This window comes from Calcarisporiella thermophila (assembly GCF_041956535.1).
Source record: "Calcarisporiella thermophila strain CBS 279.70 unplaced genomic scaffold VTP21scaffold_9, whole genome shotgun sequence".
Classification (NCBI taxonomy): Eukaryota; Fungi; Calcarisporiellomycota; class Calcarisporiellomycetes; order Calcarisporiellales; family Calcarisporiellaceae; genus Calcarisporiella; species Calcarisporiella thermophila.
In genome coordinates this window covers 673,098-688,079 of record NW_027192199.1, presented here as the reverse complement: position 1 = coordinate 688,079, position 14,982 = coordinate 673,098, and the positions used below count along the sequence as shown (strand labels likewise).

The 14,982-nt window shown below is 47.3% G+C and overlaps 8 protein-coding genes across 8 annotated transcripts; 4 read left to right on the top strand and 4 right to left on the bottom strand.

Annotated features, from left to right (window-relative positions):
- Window positions 1-203: 203 nt before the first annotated feature.
- Window positions 204-1,021, bottom strand: VTP21DRAFT_11648 (uncharacterized protein; the record flags this gene model as incomplete). Its single annotated transcript, XM_069391115.1, has 3 exons — window positions 204-411; window positions 484-767; window positions 848-1,021. The coding sequence occupies 3 exons, from the start codon at window positions 1,019-1,021 to the stop codon at window positions 204-206; spliced, it is 666 nt and encodes a 221-aa protein (XP_069252279.1).
- Window positions 1,022-1,401: 380 nt separating this feature from the next.
- Window positions 1,402-3,166, top strand: VTP21DRAFT_11647 (uncharacterized protein; the record flags this gene model as incomplete). Its single annotated transcript, XM_069391114.1, has 3 exons — window positions 1,402-1,575; window positions 1,636-2,402; window positions 2,482-3,166. 3 exons carry the CDS (start codon window positions 1,402-1,404, stop codon window positions 3,164-3,166), a joined length of 1,626 nt encoding a protein of 541 aa, XP_069252278.1.
- A 322-nt stretch (window positions 3,167-3,488) lies between these two features.
- VTP21DRAFT_11646 (uncharacterized protein) lies at window positions 3,489-4,665 on the top strand (the record flags this gene model as incomplete). The annotated part of the gene is made up of 10 exons (XM_069391113.1): window positions 3,489-3,531; window positions 3,681-3,692; window positions 3,772-3,832; window positions 3,898-3,928; window positions 4,000-4,079; window positions 4,138-4,190; window positions 4,262-4,326; window positions 4,391-4,455; window positions 4,531-4,554; window positions 4,620-4,665. 10 exons carry the CDS (start codon window positions 3,489-3,491, stop codon window positions 4,663-4,665), a joined length of 480 nt encoding a protein of 159 aa, XP_069252277.1.
- A 241-nt stretch (window positions 4,666-4,906) lies between these two features.
- On the top strand, window positions 4,907-5,802 carry VTP21DRAFT_11645 (uncharacterized protein; the record flags this gene model as incomplete). The annotated part of the gene is made up of 2 exons (XM_069391112.1): window positions 4,907-4,963; window positions 5,041-5,802. 2 exons carry the CDS (start codon window positions 4,907-4,909, stop codon window positions 5,800-5,802), a joined length of 819 nt encoding a protein of 272 aa, XP_069252276.1.
- A 355-nt stretch (window positions 5,803-6,157) lies between these two features.
- On the bottom strand, window positions 6,158-7,046 carry VTP21DRAFT_11644 (uncharacterized protein; the record flags this gene model as incomplete). The annotated part of the gene is made up of 4 exons (XM_069391111.1): window positions 6,158-6,277; window positions 6,343-6,534; window positions 6,605-6,895; window positions 6,957-7,046. 4 exons carry the CDS (start codon window positions 7,044-7,046, stop codon window positions 6,158-6,160), a joined length of 693 nt encoding a protein of 230 aa, XP_069252275.1.
- A 284-nt stretch (window positions 7,047-7,330) lies between these two features.
- VTP21DRAFT_11643 (uncharacterized protein) lies at window positions 7,331-9,417 on the bottom strand (the record flags this gene model as incomplete). Its single annotated transcript, XM_069391110.1, has 4 exons — window positions 7,331-8,359; window positions 8,429-8,592; window positions 8,655-8,959; window positions 9,038-9,417. The coding sequence occupies 4 exons, from the start codon at window positions 9,415-9,417 to the stop codon at window positions 7,331-7,333; spliced, it is 1,878 nt and encodes a 625-aa protein (XP_069252274.1).
- Window positions 9,418-9,611: 194 nt separating this feature from the next.
- Window positions 9,612-12,409, bottom strand: VTP21DRAFT_11642 (uncharacterized protein; the record flags this gene model as incomplete). Its single annotated transcript, XM_069391109.1, has 6 exons — window positions 9,612-9,657; window positions 9,728-10,218; window positions 10,282-11,624; window positions 11,701-11,819; window positions 11,886-12,179; window positions 12,243-12,409. The coding sequence occupies 6 exons, from the start codon at window positions 12,407-12,409 to the stop codon at window positions 9,612-9,614; spliced, it is 2,460 nt and encodes an 819-aa protein (XP_069252273.1).
- A 485-nt stretch (window positions 12,410-12,894) lies between these two features.
- On the top strand, window positions 12,895-14,147 carry VTP21DRAFT_11641 (uncharacterized protein; the record flags this gene model as incomplete). The annotated part of the gene is made up of 2 exons (XM_069391108.1): window positions 12,895-13,831; window positions 13,903-14,147. The coding sequence occupies 2 exons, from the start codon at window positions 12,895-12,897 to the stop codon at window positions 14,145-14,147; spliced, it is 1,182 nt and encodes a 393-aa protein (XP_069252272.1).
- Between the last annotated feature and the right edge of the window lie 835 nt (window positions 14,148-14,982).

Sequence of the window (14,982 nt, the reverse complement as noted above, 5' to 3'; positions counted from 1 at the left end):
CCGAAACTGAATGAAATAATTGTTTATATTACTCATCAAAAAGTACACTGAACTTAAAATAGCAGATTAAGTACACCTATGTGTGTATGTATATATGTATAGAATAGTATGTTTAAGGGAAAAAAAAAAGAGAGAAGTGCACTATGTCAGGCTTGAAACCAATAACATTCAACATAATTTAACTATGAAGAGAAGTAAGCGAGCTAGAGGTCAATGCTCAGCAGTAGGTACTTTTTCACGTCAAAAGAGGCGGGCGACAGGTAGCTCACAGCTTGAACTCCGTGGAGCGGTTCGAATCCGACAAATAAAAGGTCATGCACAATGTTGAGTGCGCGCGCCTGGCGCTCCAGGCAGATGATCACCCGATGGCACTCTAGGCATTGCTCAGCTAGTTCCAGAACCGTCACCAAACTTGATGACACATCGATCATTAGCATGCACTTGAGGTAGAGTAGCACAACAAAAAAAAAAATAGATATTTACCTTTCTCGAAGATCAATATCTTCTCCAATCAAAGGGCACATAAGCATAAGGGTCTTATCGATGACAGTGCCCTGCCAGCTATGATTCTCCAGGTGCACGGTCACTACTGCATCGATCTTCTCAGTCGACAAGTTGCGTTTGCCACCCTTGCTGCCTCCATCAACAGAGCCACGCCACTGCTGATGCTCCTTCTCTCGCTTCCTGTAGTTAGTGATTCTGTCGGAGGGGGGTCTCCCTTTTGGCCTTGAAGGGACGTCAGGAATACCACCCGGTGGACCTACCGACTAGAGTCCGGTGCAGGCAAACAACAGCAGATTCGATTAGGGAGGGTGAAATGATTTTGCAATGAGGAAAAAGTACTTACACGGTGAATAATAAAAGACCTTCTCCTTGTTGGTGCCGGAGGTAGTGAAGCACACGGCTGTAGCAACGGATTCATCTGCCATCCCGTCCTCCTCTGCAAGAAAAAAGCTTTGGAGGGGGATGGCATAATTACTACTACTTGAGTCACTTTCACTTGATACGTTGGATGATTCATTGATAAGAGCCATGGTTTGGTTGCTTTACTTTGGAAGATTTCTGGATAAGAAGATTGTGGTAGAGGGATTTTCACTTCCAAGGCTGCGGGGTTTTATCATCCACGATTGGGGCTGAAGGTTTCAGAACTCTGAATGTGTCGCAGCCGATTTTATAGTTGAAAGGGATTTTCAAGAGGGAAAGTAAAGAGAAAGATCTCGAATGGGCCGTGATTAGCGCAGGAGTAGTGTGTCCCCGCATCATACTTTTCTCGAGTCTTATATCTCTCATCGCCTTTTCACCCTAACTTTTTTTTCAACTTATTGTTATCTAAGTTTGGCGACTTGATTGCATTGATTTCTTCTGTTCAATACCTTTCCGCATTGGCCTATCATTCCACCCATGAGCGAGGCAGACGATCTCTCTTTTCCGTCAGGCCTCTCTAGCCCCGATTTAATTGCTGACATGAGTGGGAAGGGCTTTGATGAAGAATACAACTACCAGAGCGACGATGCCGCATCGCGCGAAAAAAACGAAAATGCAAAAGTTTATGATAGTGATGAGGAAGAGAGCGAAGTAAGTGATCCTTGACCTGATGCAAACATAGCCAAGTCGTACTAAATATTCTCAATTCAGGCAGAGAGCGATGACCAAACGTCGAGTGACGAAAGCAATGCTGGTTCTTCGCAGGGGGAGGATTACTCTACACCATCATCAAAACCAAACAAATCTACCGCTTTTCCCACATCAACTCCAGCAACCAACTCTAGCAGCAATGCCACTCCAAACTTGACCAACCAACAACACGCCCAATCCACACTCACCCCCACTCCCTCCGCCACATCCTCGACACCTCTCCGCTCCACCTCCTCGCACCAACAGCAGCCTCCGAATGTCTTCCCCGTCGAAGAAGAGCAGGTCACCCAAATTGAGCTTTCGGGCCAGACGGTGTTAATGGTACGCAAGCGCGATCAAATAGTATACAAACTACCAGACAACATGTCCGTAAGCTCGTTGTCTGAGGCTGAGCGCACCCGCCTTATAGAACACATTCAGCGTTTCCATAACTCACAAACTGCGCTGCGCCCCGCCTCCAATACACCCGTGGCTCCTTCGTCAGGGATGGTCACCCCCGTGAGGCATACACAGCCGGTATTAAACACGGGGAGTACCGGAGAAAAAACAACCAGAAAGTACTTGAAAACGGGAAGATATTCAAAAAAGCGCTCCATTACCCCCTCGATCGATCATCAGGTGAGGACGCCAAATACTAGTGGAGCTGGGAATGTGTCGACCCCTACGCCCACTCCTGTCTCCGTAACAGCGCAGGCAAAAACCACTGATGACAAGGGGGTGAAGCGCAGTGCTGAAGAGATTGCGCACCAAAATGAAGTCAAGCGGCGGTGAGTATGGGTGTTTAATCCATTGGCGTCCCCCATGTATACTGATGCTCATGTCTCCTTCACTTCGTTCGGATGATAGAATAACCCAGCAACTTATGGAGGATCAGCGCGCAGCAACCAATCCTGACCTGAGACGCCCTTTTAGCTCCATTAAAGATGCGGTTGAGCGTCTCCTTCCATACCACGTCTTCCAATTCCCCAAAAAGAGCCTCCTCTCCCCTCCACCCCTTACCTCCGAAGAAGAGGCTGCCTTTGCTAAAAATACCCTTGAGCGCAAACAAGAACTCCTCGCCCAATATTTTGAATACGTTAAAAAGGAGGCTGAAAAGTCGCACCCCACCTATTTAGCGGTGATGTGTGAGCGCCATGTGGTTATGGATGAACGGATAGCTAGCTCTGCGGCTCAGCAGCAATATCAAGAGGCATTACGGGTGCGGGCGGAACAAGAACGACTGCTCAAGTATCAGCAGGCCCAGCAACAACAGCAGCAACAACAGCAGCAAAGACAACAGCAACAACAGACCCAAGCCCAGCAGCACCAGGCATTATTGGGAGCACTGGCTCAACTCTTGCCTCAGACTGCAGCGACTGCAGGTTCCAATTTTCTTAACTTGACTGGGACCGCATCCACTACCCTTGATGCCACGAGTCTTGGTGGGGGTAACGGCGCAAGCTCTGCGGGTGCGACCATCACCCCTCAAATCACACCGCAGATTATGCAACTTTTGCAGCAGCATTTACAGCAATTTCGATCTTCGCAGTAGTGCAGAAAAGGAAAGAAGAAGAGGGGGGTGCGGGCTGCTCTCTGTCATCACTTGTATCATATCGAAGAATAAAATGGACATTTATTTAATTGACATGGAAATATTAAGCTTCCATGACCGAATTACAAGCCATAAACCGCCGGATTGTGGTTATCCAGTTACACAAAATCCTTGCCGCAGTAATAGGAACAGCTGCTTTTCCCCATCTCGAACATTTTTATTCAGGATCGTGATCCCATCGTCACCTTAAGAGAAACAGCCATTATTATCATCCCTTACCAGAAGCATACCGTGTTTTTATTCATAAGAAGCATATCCAAAAATGTCACTACCATTTACACGATTTCAGAGCTCGGACGATCAGGGTAAATATGAATTTGCATTTGACATCATATGGATAGATTTTCCCACTGGTTTAGATTTGAATTTCTTGCGGGAATGTCTAACTATTGGAAAAAAAATGTCTAAATTGATTCTTTATGTTCCATTCTATTTGTATGATGCGTCTCCACAGGGATGATGGACGGTATGTTGAACTGTTTGAATGCTTGGCTTTCACTTTATCAACCATTTCCTTCACTTCCCTATGCTTATATGTGCATTAGACTCTTTTAACATGTGCTGCACATTAACGAGAACACAGCGTTTCTATGGATTTGGCATATGGTATTCAAGGACATCAATCATTAAATTCTATTGTAGCATATTTTGCTAATCTTCAACTGTATTAGCTTCTTCCTTGGGCTAGTTATTTCTATCCTCGTAAGCATCCCGAAATGATGACCAATTCCTGGCTAATTTGAAATGGTTGATGTTTCTGATTCATGTACTAGTCCACCATCTTCTTAACATTCCTAAATATCGCCGGATTTGCCGTTCTCTATACATTAGGCAATATCCTATCGCTTGTTAGGTACACTTTGAATTTCTCCATCCCATTTCCTGCACTCTAATATCTTTTGACTCGGTAGTACGGGGTTTATTGTAGGGTTCCTGAAACAATTAAAAACCATGTTTGCGCCTGGTACTGCACTATTGTGATGATTTTTGGGTTTTCAGGGGGTACAGGGGCTAATATCTATTCCATTACAACAGTGCGAGTGGTTGCCTCCGTCGTGTATCTAGGCGTCCTGGTTGCCACTCTTGTGGTTGCTTTTACGGTACATTTCCCTCATACATCTCTTATTCTCATCTATATTACTTAACTTAAACTCTACCTGACAGCTGCAAAACGCGATTCTTGTAATTATCCTCGTGATTATTCAATTTGTTGCACTTGTTTGGTATATGTGAGTAGAGTGATTCCTGATGAAATTGGAGAGTACTATTACTTATACTTTTTTTCGCCCCTCCTCTCCATTTAGTGCGAGCTACATCCCTTATGGCCGGTAAGCATTGGATATTTCGTCTTGGCAATTTCATTTCTTCACCGTTTTGTCTTCCAATATAATAGGGACATTCTCCGGAAAATGTTTGGCAGTTGTATCAGTAGTTTGTGAAAAAGAAATAGCTTAATTTGTTTATCGCCTTTTATCTTTACTTCCTCCATTATACTTTTAGCTGCTTCATGCATACGGTTTATTGCCTTTTATTCTTTTCATTCTCTCTTGTCTAGAAAACTTTGTGCGGCTAATTAAAAATTACAGACTTTTATTTTCAAAGCCACATTTAACATAGTATATTCGAGTATAAGCTTCTTACCTCTATACCAAAAGCGAGCTTTAAATTAGAAAAGCAATCATGGCAGCATCTTCTTCATCCGTCCAATTTACCGTGGGCAAACTAGATGCAGGCATGGTAAGTTGGAATTATTTCGTAGGGACGCGTCATTCATCTATATTAATGTGGGATCGTCTCCATGGATTTGAATTCAGGCCCTTCTCTTAACCGCGGACCACCACCTGATCGAATTCCCCTCGCTCCTCCTGCCAAAGGGCGTAACATCGGGTAGTATTGTCAATATTTCGGTTCAACGGAATCGTGATGCTGAACAGAGGCAGCAAAACGAATTCTGGCAAATTCAGGACACGATTCTGAACGAATTTGGCACGCATTCTCCGGAAGCCCCTGTACTCAGAGTTCGCGCAATCACCCAGACCAGCGTGACTCTCGAGTGGGATCCACTTGTCCTTCATTCTTCCGAGTTCCGCAGGCTAGAGGTGCACCGCGATGGCCAGCTGTTGCAGACCAGAGGGAAAGACGAGCTGACTGCCAAGATTTCGGGCCTTGAGGTAGAGCATGCGTACGATTTTGGTCTCATCCTTCGGACATCAGCGGGGGTCTACCCATCGAACAAAGTCCGTGTGCGGACCCATGCCATGGCGAATCTCACTGGATTAAATATTTCGTTCGGTGCATTCGATGGCGCGCAGGATGCGATCGACAAAACAATCACAGACCTCAAAGAAGTGATCCAGCGAGTGGATGCCCAGTGGAATGAAGAGGTGACCAGCGATACCACGCACTTGATTGCGACGCTGCCGGGGGGAAAGAACTTCGAAAAGGCCATGCGCCTGTCCATTCCGATTGTCAAGCCGGAATGGCTGATTCAATGTGAGAAGAATTCGAAACTGGTTCCTTGTCTTCCATACTATCTGGTAGCTAGTCCACAAACCCACCACGCTGCTTCCGAATAATGATTCCTTTTTGGTTTTCCCTCCAAAACCTCCCTCCCTCCCTCCCTCGCTCCATCTTAATCCTCGAACACTAAATATCCTTCACTCTGCTTCGTGTTCTTTATACTCCTCTATTTACCTTGTGTCATAACATGTTTGTTTTATCGTGCTATCATTAGTTTATTTTGTTTTGTCTAAATTAGATATATTACTCTTGCTCAAAAGATTCGCCTTGTTTGTCGTCTATTCGGAAGAGTGACGAAAACAGAGAAACGGAATAGGCTTGGATGCAGGAAAAAAAAAACACACTAGAAGGATAACAAGGATGGATATAGAGATGAGCTCGGAGCCACTTCGCCGATTCTTTTGAGCTTGGCTATGTGTCAACCGCGACGGTATTGCCAGGCGATTGCTGTGGAATAATGATGAGTGACTTGGGCACTAAATTGAACACCTCGGAGAGCCGCAAAAACCTCGTGTAGAGATGCGTTTCATTCTATTATCACAAGAGAGGATTTAGTGACCTTTGGCTTCAATTCCCGTTCTCGTATGCAATCCTACCTCAAAACTCTCGAACGCTTCCCGATGCCTATAGTATGCGTGCGCAAATATTCGGTACAGTCGGCGGGCAATCGACTGGAAATGCTTGACGGAAGAATCGGGGATGGAGATGCGGCTAGGAAAATAACGATTACTATTGAGAAGGGTGGTTGCCCCGTCGAGAGTGTGCACCATATAATCTATCGCGCAGCACTAGATAATGGAGGAGAATTCAATTATGGAGAAAAAGATCGGCATGAAGGAGAGGGGATGCATATGTTACATTTTGCGGTGTAGTGTGGGCCGAGCACAGATACAGCCATTCTACAGCCCGCATTTCGGGGCAAGTCTCTTTTGTACATTCGGGAGCCAGCAAAGCAATGAACTGAGTTAATTCAAGGCAGAGCTGCCTTAGATGTTCGTACTGCCACACCTCTGCAGTTTGTCCATCTGGCAGGGTCACCTGCGAGTCGACATCGGCGCGCTCATGACGGATGAGCGACTGAAGATACTCCTGCAGTGAGAAGGCGGAATCGAGGTGATCGTGGGTGGTGTGGGGCCAGTTGTAGAGCTCCTGAGAAAAGAAGTTTAGATTTAGATTGGAGAATGTAAAAATGATGAGACGCCACACTAACCTCAGCCTTTGTGCCTGGGCGATTCCGGCGGAGTATCGTGGTGTCCTTTTGATCCTCTGAGATGGTGGTCGACTCCTTTGATGTTGGCATATATGATCTGGTGTAATTACTCTTTTTTTTATTATTTTTGCGAAAGAATAGAGTTTCCTTGTGTTCCCCACCCGAATTTACGCGTTATGCTCATACTTGGTCAGTAGAGCCACAATTGAAATTGACTTAAAATCAAAGGCTCGGCGGAGCCCGTTTGGTTTCATTCTATTGCAGGCTTTAACGGGGAATCCATGTCTTTCGACGTGGGGCCGCTTGCGTTTCTCGCCGTCATATTCGAAATAGATCATTAGAGTCTCTATTAAGTTCGATATTTTGGAGGAAATTCAAGCAACTAGAGAGAGAAGGGAGAACATATATAGCGGTATGAATAGGTTGTCGTTCTGTCGTGATATAGCTTCTATTGTGGCCGTCAGCAAAACAACCACCGTGAACCTCAGCCATTCCCCAGAACCCCACGCTATCCCTAAACACCAAGCAATGGCAGCCGTAGTGGCGATCACACTCCCTATGAATGCAGCGCTCCCCTCTACGGTCTTGTTTGACTGCGGCCATGGATGTCGTCCCCACCGTTTGCCAACGATCGAGGCCAGCGCGTCTCCAAACCCTAGGCTCAGTACACCGCTCAGCGCGCCCACCCAGTTATTCGTGTTTGGATGCGCGAGCCAGACCGTGCTTGCACATCCAACCAACAAGTACGTATGGCTGAGGATGACGGGCCCCACGTCTCTCGGGTCCAGAAAGTCGGCAAGAAAAACATGCAGCGCTCGTCCGTATGGCTGCACCGCGAAATATCGCAACTGCTCTATGTACAAGAATGCCGCTAAGGCGACCCCGAACGCCAACCGAAGCAGAGCGGCGTCAAAGATGTATCCAGGCACAAACAAAAACACCGCTACTGCGTGGAAGAACTTGCGCTTGCTGTTCAGGCTAAGCATGGGGCGATTGTTCCGGCGCTGGCGCTGCAAGAGTGCCATGAAGGTCACGGACACTATCACGCACACCGCCCAATAGACACATAGCATCACGCGGGCGACTCTTCCGAAAATAAATGTAATCACCCACGCGAACGGATTGACTCCCGCCACGGTCTGCACCCACGGGCTCACCAGCACAAGCACTACGGCCACCAGACCAAGATACACACTGGCAGCAGCCAACCGCTTTGACCGCTCAAGCCCGGCGGCATTTTTGCTCTTCCAGGTGGGTGTTTGCGCCAGCCGGCGGCTCCACGCAAGGACTGGGTAGGTCACAAGCGCAGCGACAAGAACCCCGAGGATGAGAGCGTGGATATGTGTTTGCACCAAGTCGGGTGTTTGATTTCGGGCGAAATCGGGGAGAAGAAACCAGTTGAGCTAAGAGATCCAAAAGAGATGCCAGTCAGAGTCCCACGCGTAGCCCTGTTCTCGAAAGGGATACAATACCTTATCAGCGGTTTCCAACCATGCCTGCATCGTCAGCACCGTTAAAGCCTGAGCCACCGCTACCATTTCGCCTAGTGTAAAACTTCGCTTGCAGGCGAAGGCGAGGAAATAGAGCACCAGTTTATAGAACACGACTCCAAACAGGGTATACTGCCAGGGAAGCTCTATTACAAATGGGTTAGTGCACATGCTCCCTCGTATCAAATTCACAAGGATTGCTTATTACTATGCAGAGTTGGCATGAAATTCGTGGTCTCGATCAATAGGACAAGTCCAATTCCCCCGAACACGGTCGCCGCCTCCACCAGCGTTAGGATGCCGGTTGGAGAGCGAGTGGGAGGGGGACGGAGCTTGGAGGTGAAAAGGTGTGGAAGCGTCAAGCTGCTCAAAAGTAGACATAGTTCAAGATAGGAACGATAATAATCGAGGTTGACAGGATGACCGCCAACTTTCAAGGCATCCAGCAGTTTTGCAGCAGCAAGCGTAGGGAGTAGGAGTAGTCCGTACAGAGCCCCATCGTCAGCGAACGGCCTATATATCGAAGCATTAATAGATCAATACTGGCTATTTCCTTTTTTTCGCATGCAGCTACAGCAAAACTCTGCACACCTATAATACTTTGCCGGTACACCCCATAGTCGATGCACGGGGGTCGCCTCACAATCCTCTAATTCTCGCACAGCGCCATCGAATCGCTCCCTTCTCCGCCCTTCTCCAGGTGGCGATGTGGGTGTGTCCTCTGCTTTTGAGCGATTCCGGAATGGTAAGAAGTATACAAGCCATGCCACCAGTGAAAATGCAGCCAGATCTACGCCTACGATCGCATTGTCACCCTTCCCACCATATAGCCGCAGTCCGCCTAAAAGGGAGGCACCCACTATTAACACCTGCTCTAGGACGATGGATGGATATTTTAGTGTCGGTTGGTGATGGTGGTTATTTTGATGCTGTACAGGGTCGGTTCTTTCGGGTGTGGATCGAGATAGCATTATACCATGTGAAACTAATGGAATTATATTAATCTTAATAATATCATAAATTATTATTTTTCTCTGTCCCTAATATTGTTAACGCGGTGAAATTTCAGAAGGTTGCAGATTATGAATGGACCTTCGAAAAATCCAAATCCACATTTTAACATTACAAAATTATCAACACAATTAGAGCTAAGCATATGGTACAATTACATAGGTATGTCGTCAGAGTGCTCTTCAGATTTACCGAATAGCCTAAAGTGCGAAATAAAATAAAATCCGTTAGCCTCCATGTAGATAGCATGAAGCATGTTTCGATATTTACTTTTGCCGTACTATCTCCACTTCCTCAAGATATATTTGGTTCCATATATCTACAGAAGTCATTCGGGCGACTGGTTTTTCACAAGTCCTCTCCTCTCCGGCATCCTTCTCCAACATCTTCGTCGTTCTTGGTACGCCGATCCGAAATGGCGGTGGCGCACGTGCTTGTGCATCTGGGGAGGAGCTTGCTGTTCGCTTCCTAGGTACTTGTTTCTGCTCCACGTCCGCAGTCTTGGCGATTTCACGCACAATGTAGTAAGTGTTGTCCAACAAATCCTCAATTGGAATGATATCGTTCGCGATCAAATCTTCAAATTCCTGAGTACGGATAAGCTGTTTCTGTAGATGAAGCAATCTTGCTGCCATCATGAACTCGCAAAAGCAGCGCGAGTGGGATATGAGATGATCAAAAAGGATGGGCCATCCATCGTCCTCTCGCTGAGAGGGGCCTACCGGAAGGATCCAAACATCGGCCATCCAACTCGAGCCGTCCTATCCAAAAATTACATGGATTTAATGAGCTTTCTCCCTCGGTAAACTTCGACTGCTACTCACAATCTCGCACTCCTTCAAATGGCGGACCAGCCATCTGTTGCTCTGGCTCACGATATCAAGTACCACCTCTACGTTAGAATTCGAGATTTGCCATTTTTCGTAAATGCACTTTAGCGCCTCGATCGTCAATATAGCCACTTTTGGCTCTTCTCTCCTCTTCTCCTCCTCACTTCTTACTCTAGCTGGCCCAGAGAACACCTGAAAAAGGCGCGTTGCAACCACAGAGGTCCACTTCTCTAAGAACATAGGATCCGAGGTGTTTGGCTGTTGCGTGTGCTCCAATCGGCCAAGCCATTTGCCAAAAGAGCAGATCACTCGATCTAGTATAGTCTGGTGTGCACACTCACATAGGACGTTGGAGTCCTCACCCCGCAAGCCAAGAAGAAACTTCCAAATTTGAGAACGATATTTGGTTGGGTATTTTCCAGCCTTCTTTAAATTCTTCAGGAGGGCTTCGCGATTCAATTCGTTTCCAGGACGCGACTCACGTGTTCTTTTATTCCTCTGCCCGTCACCCCCTATTTCCTTCTCTTCTTTGCCCTCGTGCCATTGGAATATAGATGGCTCATCACTCAACAGTGACGCCTCGCTATCAGTTTCGCCATCTTTACTTACAGCCGGTATGCCTTCTCGCTGCTCTTTCCTAGCGCCACCGACAAGCTCCTCTAGCTCCCACACACAAATCGTCCCTCCTTCTTCGCCAATCCCGGCAATCAGATTTCCCCGAACCTCCAGCTCACTGACTTTGTCGATGCCTCGAAGACGGTGTACAATGGCAGGATGGGAGCCATATGGTTCAAACTCCAGAAAAACCGCGCGGCCATTTGTGAATCTTACTATAAGGGTATGAAGATTTTTGGAATCATTTTGTGCCGGGAGAAAGATGAGCTGCGAGATGGGCGAGGAGGTGATACGTTCTAGCGGAATGATTCGAGCGAGCCTTCTCTCTTTGCGTCGCCATATTTGCACCAGGCCATTCCATCCGATTGCCATTAAATCCTCATTTATTGCCAACACGGGCCCCTTTGCCTCTTTTTCTTTCGCACCCTCTAGTCCAACCACCTTCCATACCTGTGCCAACCCATCTAGTTCCCAGACGACAACGCTTGCATCCCCAAAACTTGTGGCGATTTCCTCTCCAGTAGGTGTAAACAACGCATGGTATATTGGAAGGAAAAGAGGTGAGGAGAGTACACGTAATTTACTCCAGTCGCGAGTGTCCCAGAGAGTGGCCTCCGTGGAGGAGGTAGCAAGTAAAAGAGGGAGAGTGGGGTGGGAGGAAAACGTATGGATGGGGCCAATATGTGATTGAAGTCTTATATCGGCTCGCTGCTGACGAGTTTCTGTCGAGGTTCAGAAGAGTGAGAGGAGAAAAGTTAAAATGCCAGCAGCCTTGATTATTAGCAGAGGGAATCATACCAGTTGAGTAACTCCGAAGTGACATATCGGAAAACCCAACCACAATCTCACTGTGGCCTTCTCCAGCTATCACTTCTACTGCCGAGGCACATACGCCAGTTTTTGTCACGAGAGTATATCTAGCCGTCACATATTCTATTAAGTTGAAATGTGTACTTTTCACCATCGGGCATCATCGTACCTACCTATTTGCTGCGAAATCGATCCAGTATACATATCCCCTCTGATCCACCGCAGCCATAACTAAATTGTCAGCCCCCATTGTATCGGCAATATCCGATTCAACCCACAGTCTCCGCTTCTTTTTTCTCGGTGTGACAACAGGTTTGCGCCGGAATGCAAAATGGGCAAAGTGAATAGGCCGCGAAGGTTGCGGTTGCATTAGTCGAAGTTTAGGTACTTCATCGTCGGAAGGGGCAAAGGAAGGTGGGGATGAGGGCGGAGGTGGAGGAATGGCATTTATGATGCGGAAAATTGGGCTATAATATATCTACCTGTCAGTAAGGGGCATGCTGAGGAAATGCTAATCAATAAATGATTACAATCGATCGTTACTAGTCGTGGCTATACATCTTGCTCCAATCTTACGCTTACGGAGAGATGGATCCCTAGTGATAGTGTCCTCATCATCTTGCGCTCTCCAAAGTGGGCCAGAATTACTCGAAGCTATATAGACAGCTCTCCTCGTTGAAAAAGAGTTACGCGACATATTGAATTTATTCCCAATATCACCCCGTTCAAATTTTGGAGGCAGGAAAAGCTTCAATTTTACGTGACCGCGCGCGATTTTGAGCTATCCCCCAAGGGGGATAAAAGTGGGAAATTAGTGGAAAAAGACTAAAGAGCTAATTGTTATATCCACCATAGCTTCTTCGATATGGGAAATGAAAATCTCTAGCGAAGCAAATGCCAATTTAAACAAAACAAGCCGAAAACCGAACTGGAAAGAGCAAAACACCTGATAACCTCCCTATCAGATGATACGGTTGGGATGTGAATATTTGCTCCTCCTCCATCTCTGCCCCCAATTTGATTATCTTATTAGATGCAACTCTGCAGGTCGTACCACCACCATTTTGAAATAAACTATAACAAATAAACAAATAAGCATTTTTGTATCTTCCGGCTGCTCCCTCCATCCCCCCCCTTCCCTCGCTTTTCATTTCAACCCTCGCTCCTTAGATTAGTGGCATTATGCTCGACAACCCTGTCCGCATACTATTCCAGTCGACATTGTCTGCAATGTCTTCATTCATGTCTTGGATCCCGGTTTCCTCTTTCGCGCAATCCACCGATTCTCCTGCCACAGCCGATGCTCCTCTATCTCCCCCGCAGCGACCGCAAGCACCTCCGACCGATTCCCATTCTTCGCCCGCAGCCACAACCTCAGGTATGGGCTCATCTCCCGAAAGCACTTCTTACACGACTTTTGTCTCGCTTCCTCCCGTCCCCCCCGATCTCTTTTCTGAAGATCCTTGCGTCGCATGTCCTGCTGCTCAGTCGGATAGCTGCTCGCTTCATCCGCATTACCCTGCATTCCTCAAGCTTGATCGTGACTCGCCGCTACAGGGAACGGTCCGGCCCTATTCCAGCCACGTTATGATCTGCACTGGCAAAGCAGATTGGCCCGACCGCATCGAGGAAGCCAGCGGCACGGTTGCGTCTGCACTGTGGGAAGTGTTGCATGCGGAAGGAAGGGTTCATGGGAGTGCGGAGAAACCCAGGGTTTTAGTCTCGAATATCAGCCGATCCAGTGTGTATTCTAAGAGCGGATTTTTGTACTGTGGAGTCGATGTGGTGCTTTTCCCAGACAACATCGTCGTTGCAAACGTCACGCCTTCCAATACTCGGCTTTTTTACGATACCTTTCTCAGTGATGACCCAAGCAAAGGAGACCGTAGTAAGTTTGAGGTGAGGGAGCTCGATCTCGATGGGGTCATAGTGATATGCTCCCACCGGCGGCGGGACAAACGGTGCGGCGTAACGGCACCTATCCTTCGAAGAGAGCTTGAGAAGGTGCTTGCATCGCATGGGATGTTTCGGGTCGGCTTCGACGGTGTGGCCGGAAAGCAAAGGTGGGAAGAGGAGCCCAAGGGAGGGGTTGCGGTGTATATGATCAGCCATGTTAGCGGTAAGATGTTTGCCGGCTCTTGCTCTGCCTCCTCTTTTTCATATCTAAACTCAGACCCTGCCGCTGGTTAGGACACAAATTTGCGGCCAACACCATTTTATATACGCAACATGGCCGCCGCGGAATATGGTATGGGCGGGTTACACCTTGCCACGCGGAGGCCGTTGTCGAGCAGACCCTGCTGAACGGCAAAGTAATAAGGGAGTTGTACCGCGGGCATATGCATCAAAGTGAATGGGATGAAGGAGTGCAAGCGGCGGGGGCCGAGGACGAAGGGTCCAGCTGTTTTCAAAGCAGGCGGTCATTGCTGTGGTAGCATGGTGGGAAATGTAACACTCTCCTCTCTATTTCTAGACCTTATTGTGGTGGGAACGGGTCATTTTCTAATTTGTGTAGGTTATGGTGCTGTCATTTGTGCTTTTGGAAGAATAATTTGTATAAATCCTCATTGTATATTGTTTGACATGTTTAATCCCAGCTACTCTCCTCCTCCCCTCTCTATTTTTGTCATATATCTGTGCCAATTACATCGAGCCATCTTTATTAGAACAATCCATCCTGCCTTTTTGACCTGATGATGTCCAATGCGTAATGAATTTAGAAAACCCTTAGCTAAATTGGCCCAGAGCTTTTCAAGAAGCGCGCCTCATTGAGCAATCAGAGTCAGATCAAAAGCTAATGTGGTACGTGGATTTGGGGTAACCCCCTAGAGCTAGGCCGGCGAGAACAGTTTGTTATGATTATGTCTTAGATTTGGGTAGCGTCAGGCGAAAAAAAAGCAAGCACGCTCCCCCCGAAGCCTTGAGAGCTTTTGGAAGTCAGGCTTTGGGCCTGCCTAACAGGGCAGGTGTTCTGTGCCGAGGTCGTACAGCAGTGATCCGTTACGCTTATTGCCCGACTGCGTATTTACAAATTAGGGCGATTAATTTACTGATAATGAGCCTACCACCTTCTTTGCAGGTTTCAGTCATAATTCTTCGCAGTTTCCTACTGCTTCTTTCCGCAAAAAGGGGCCCCAGTTATATAAAGGCGACAGCTCTTCATCAAATTCAGAACAAGTGCCCATTCCATCTCTACTCTAATCTGCTCTTCTCTACTCTACTCTATTCTCTCTCCACACTCCTTTTTCCATAGCATTCTTAACCCCCCCC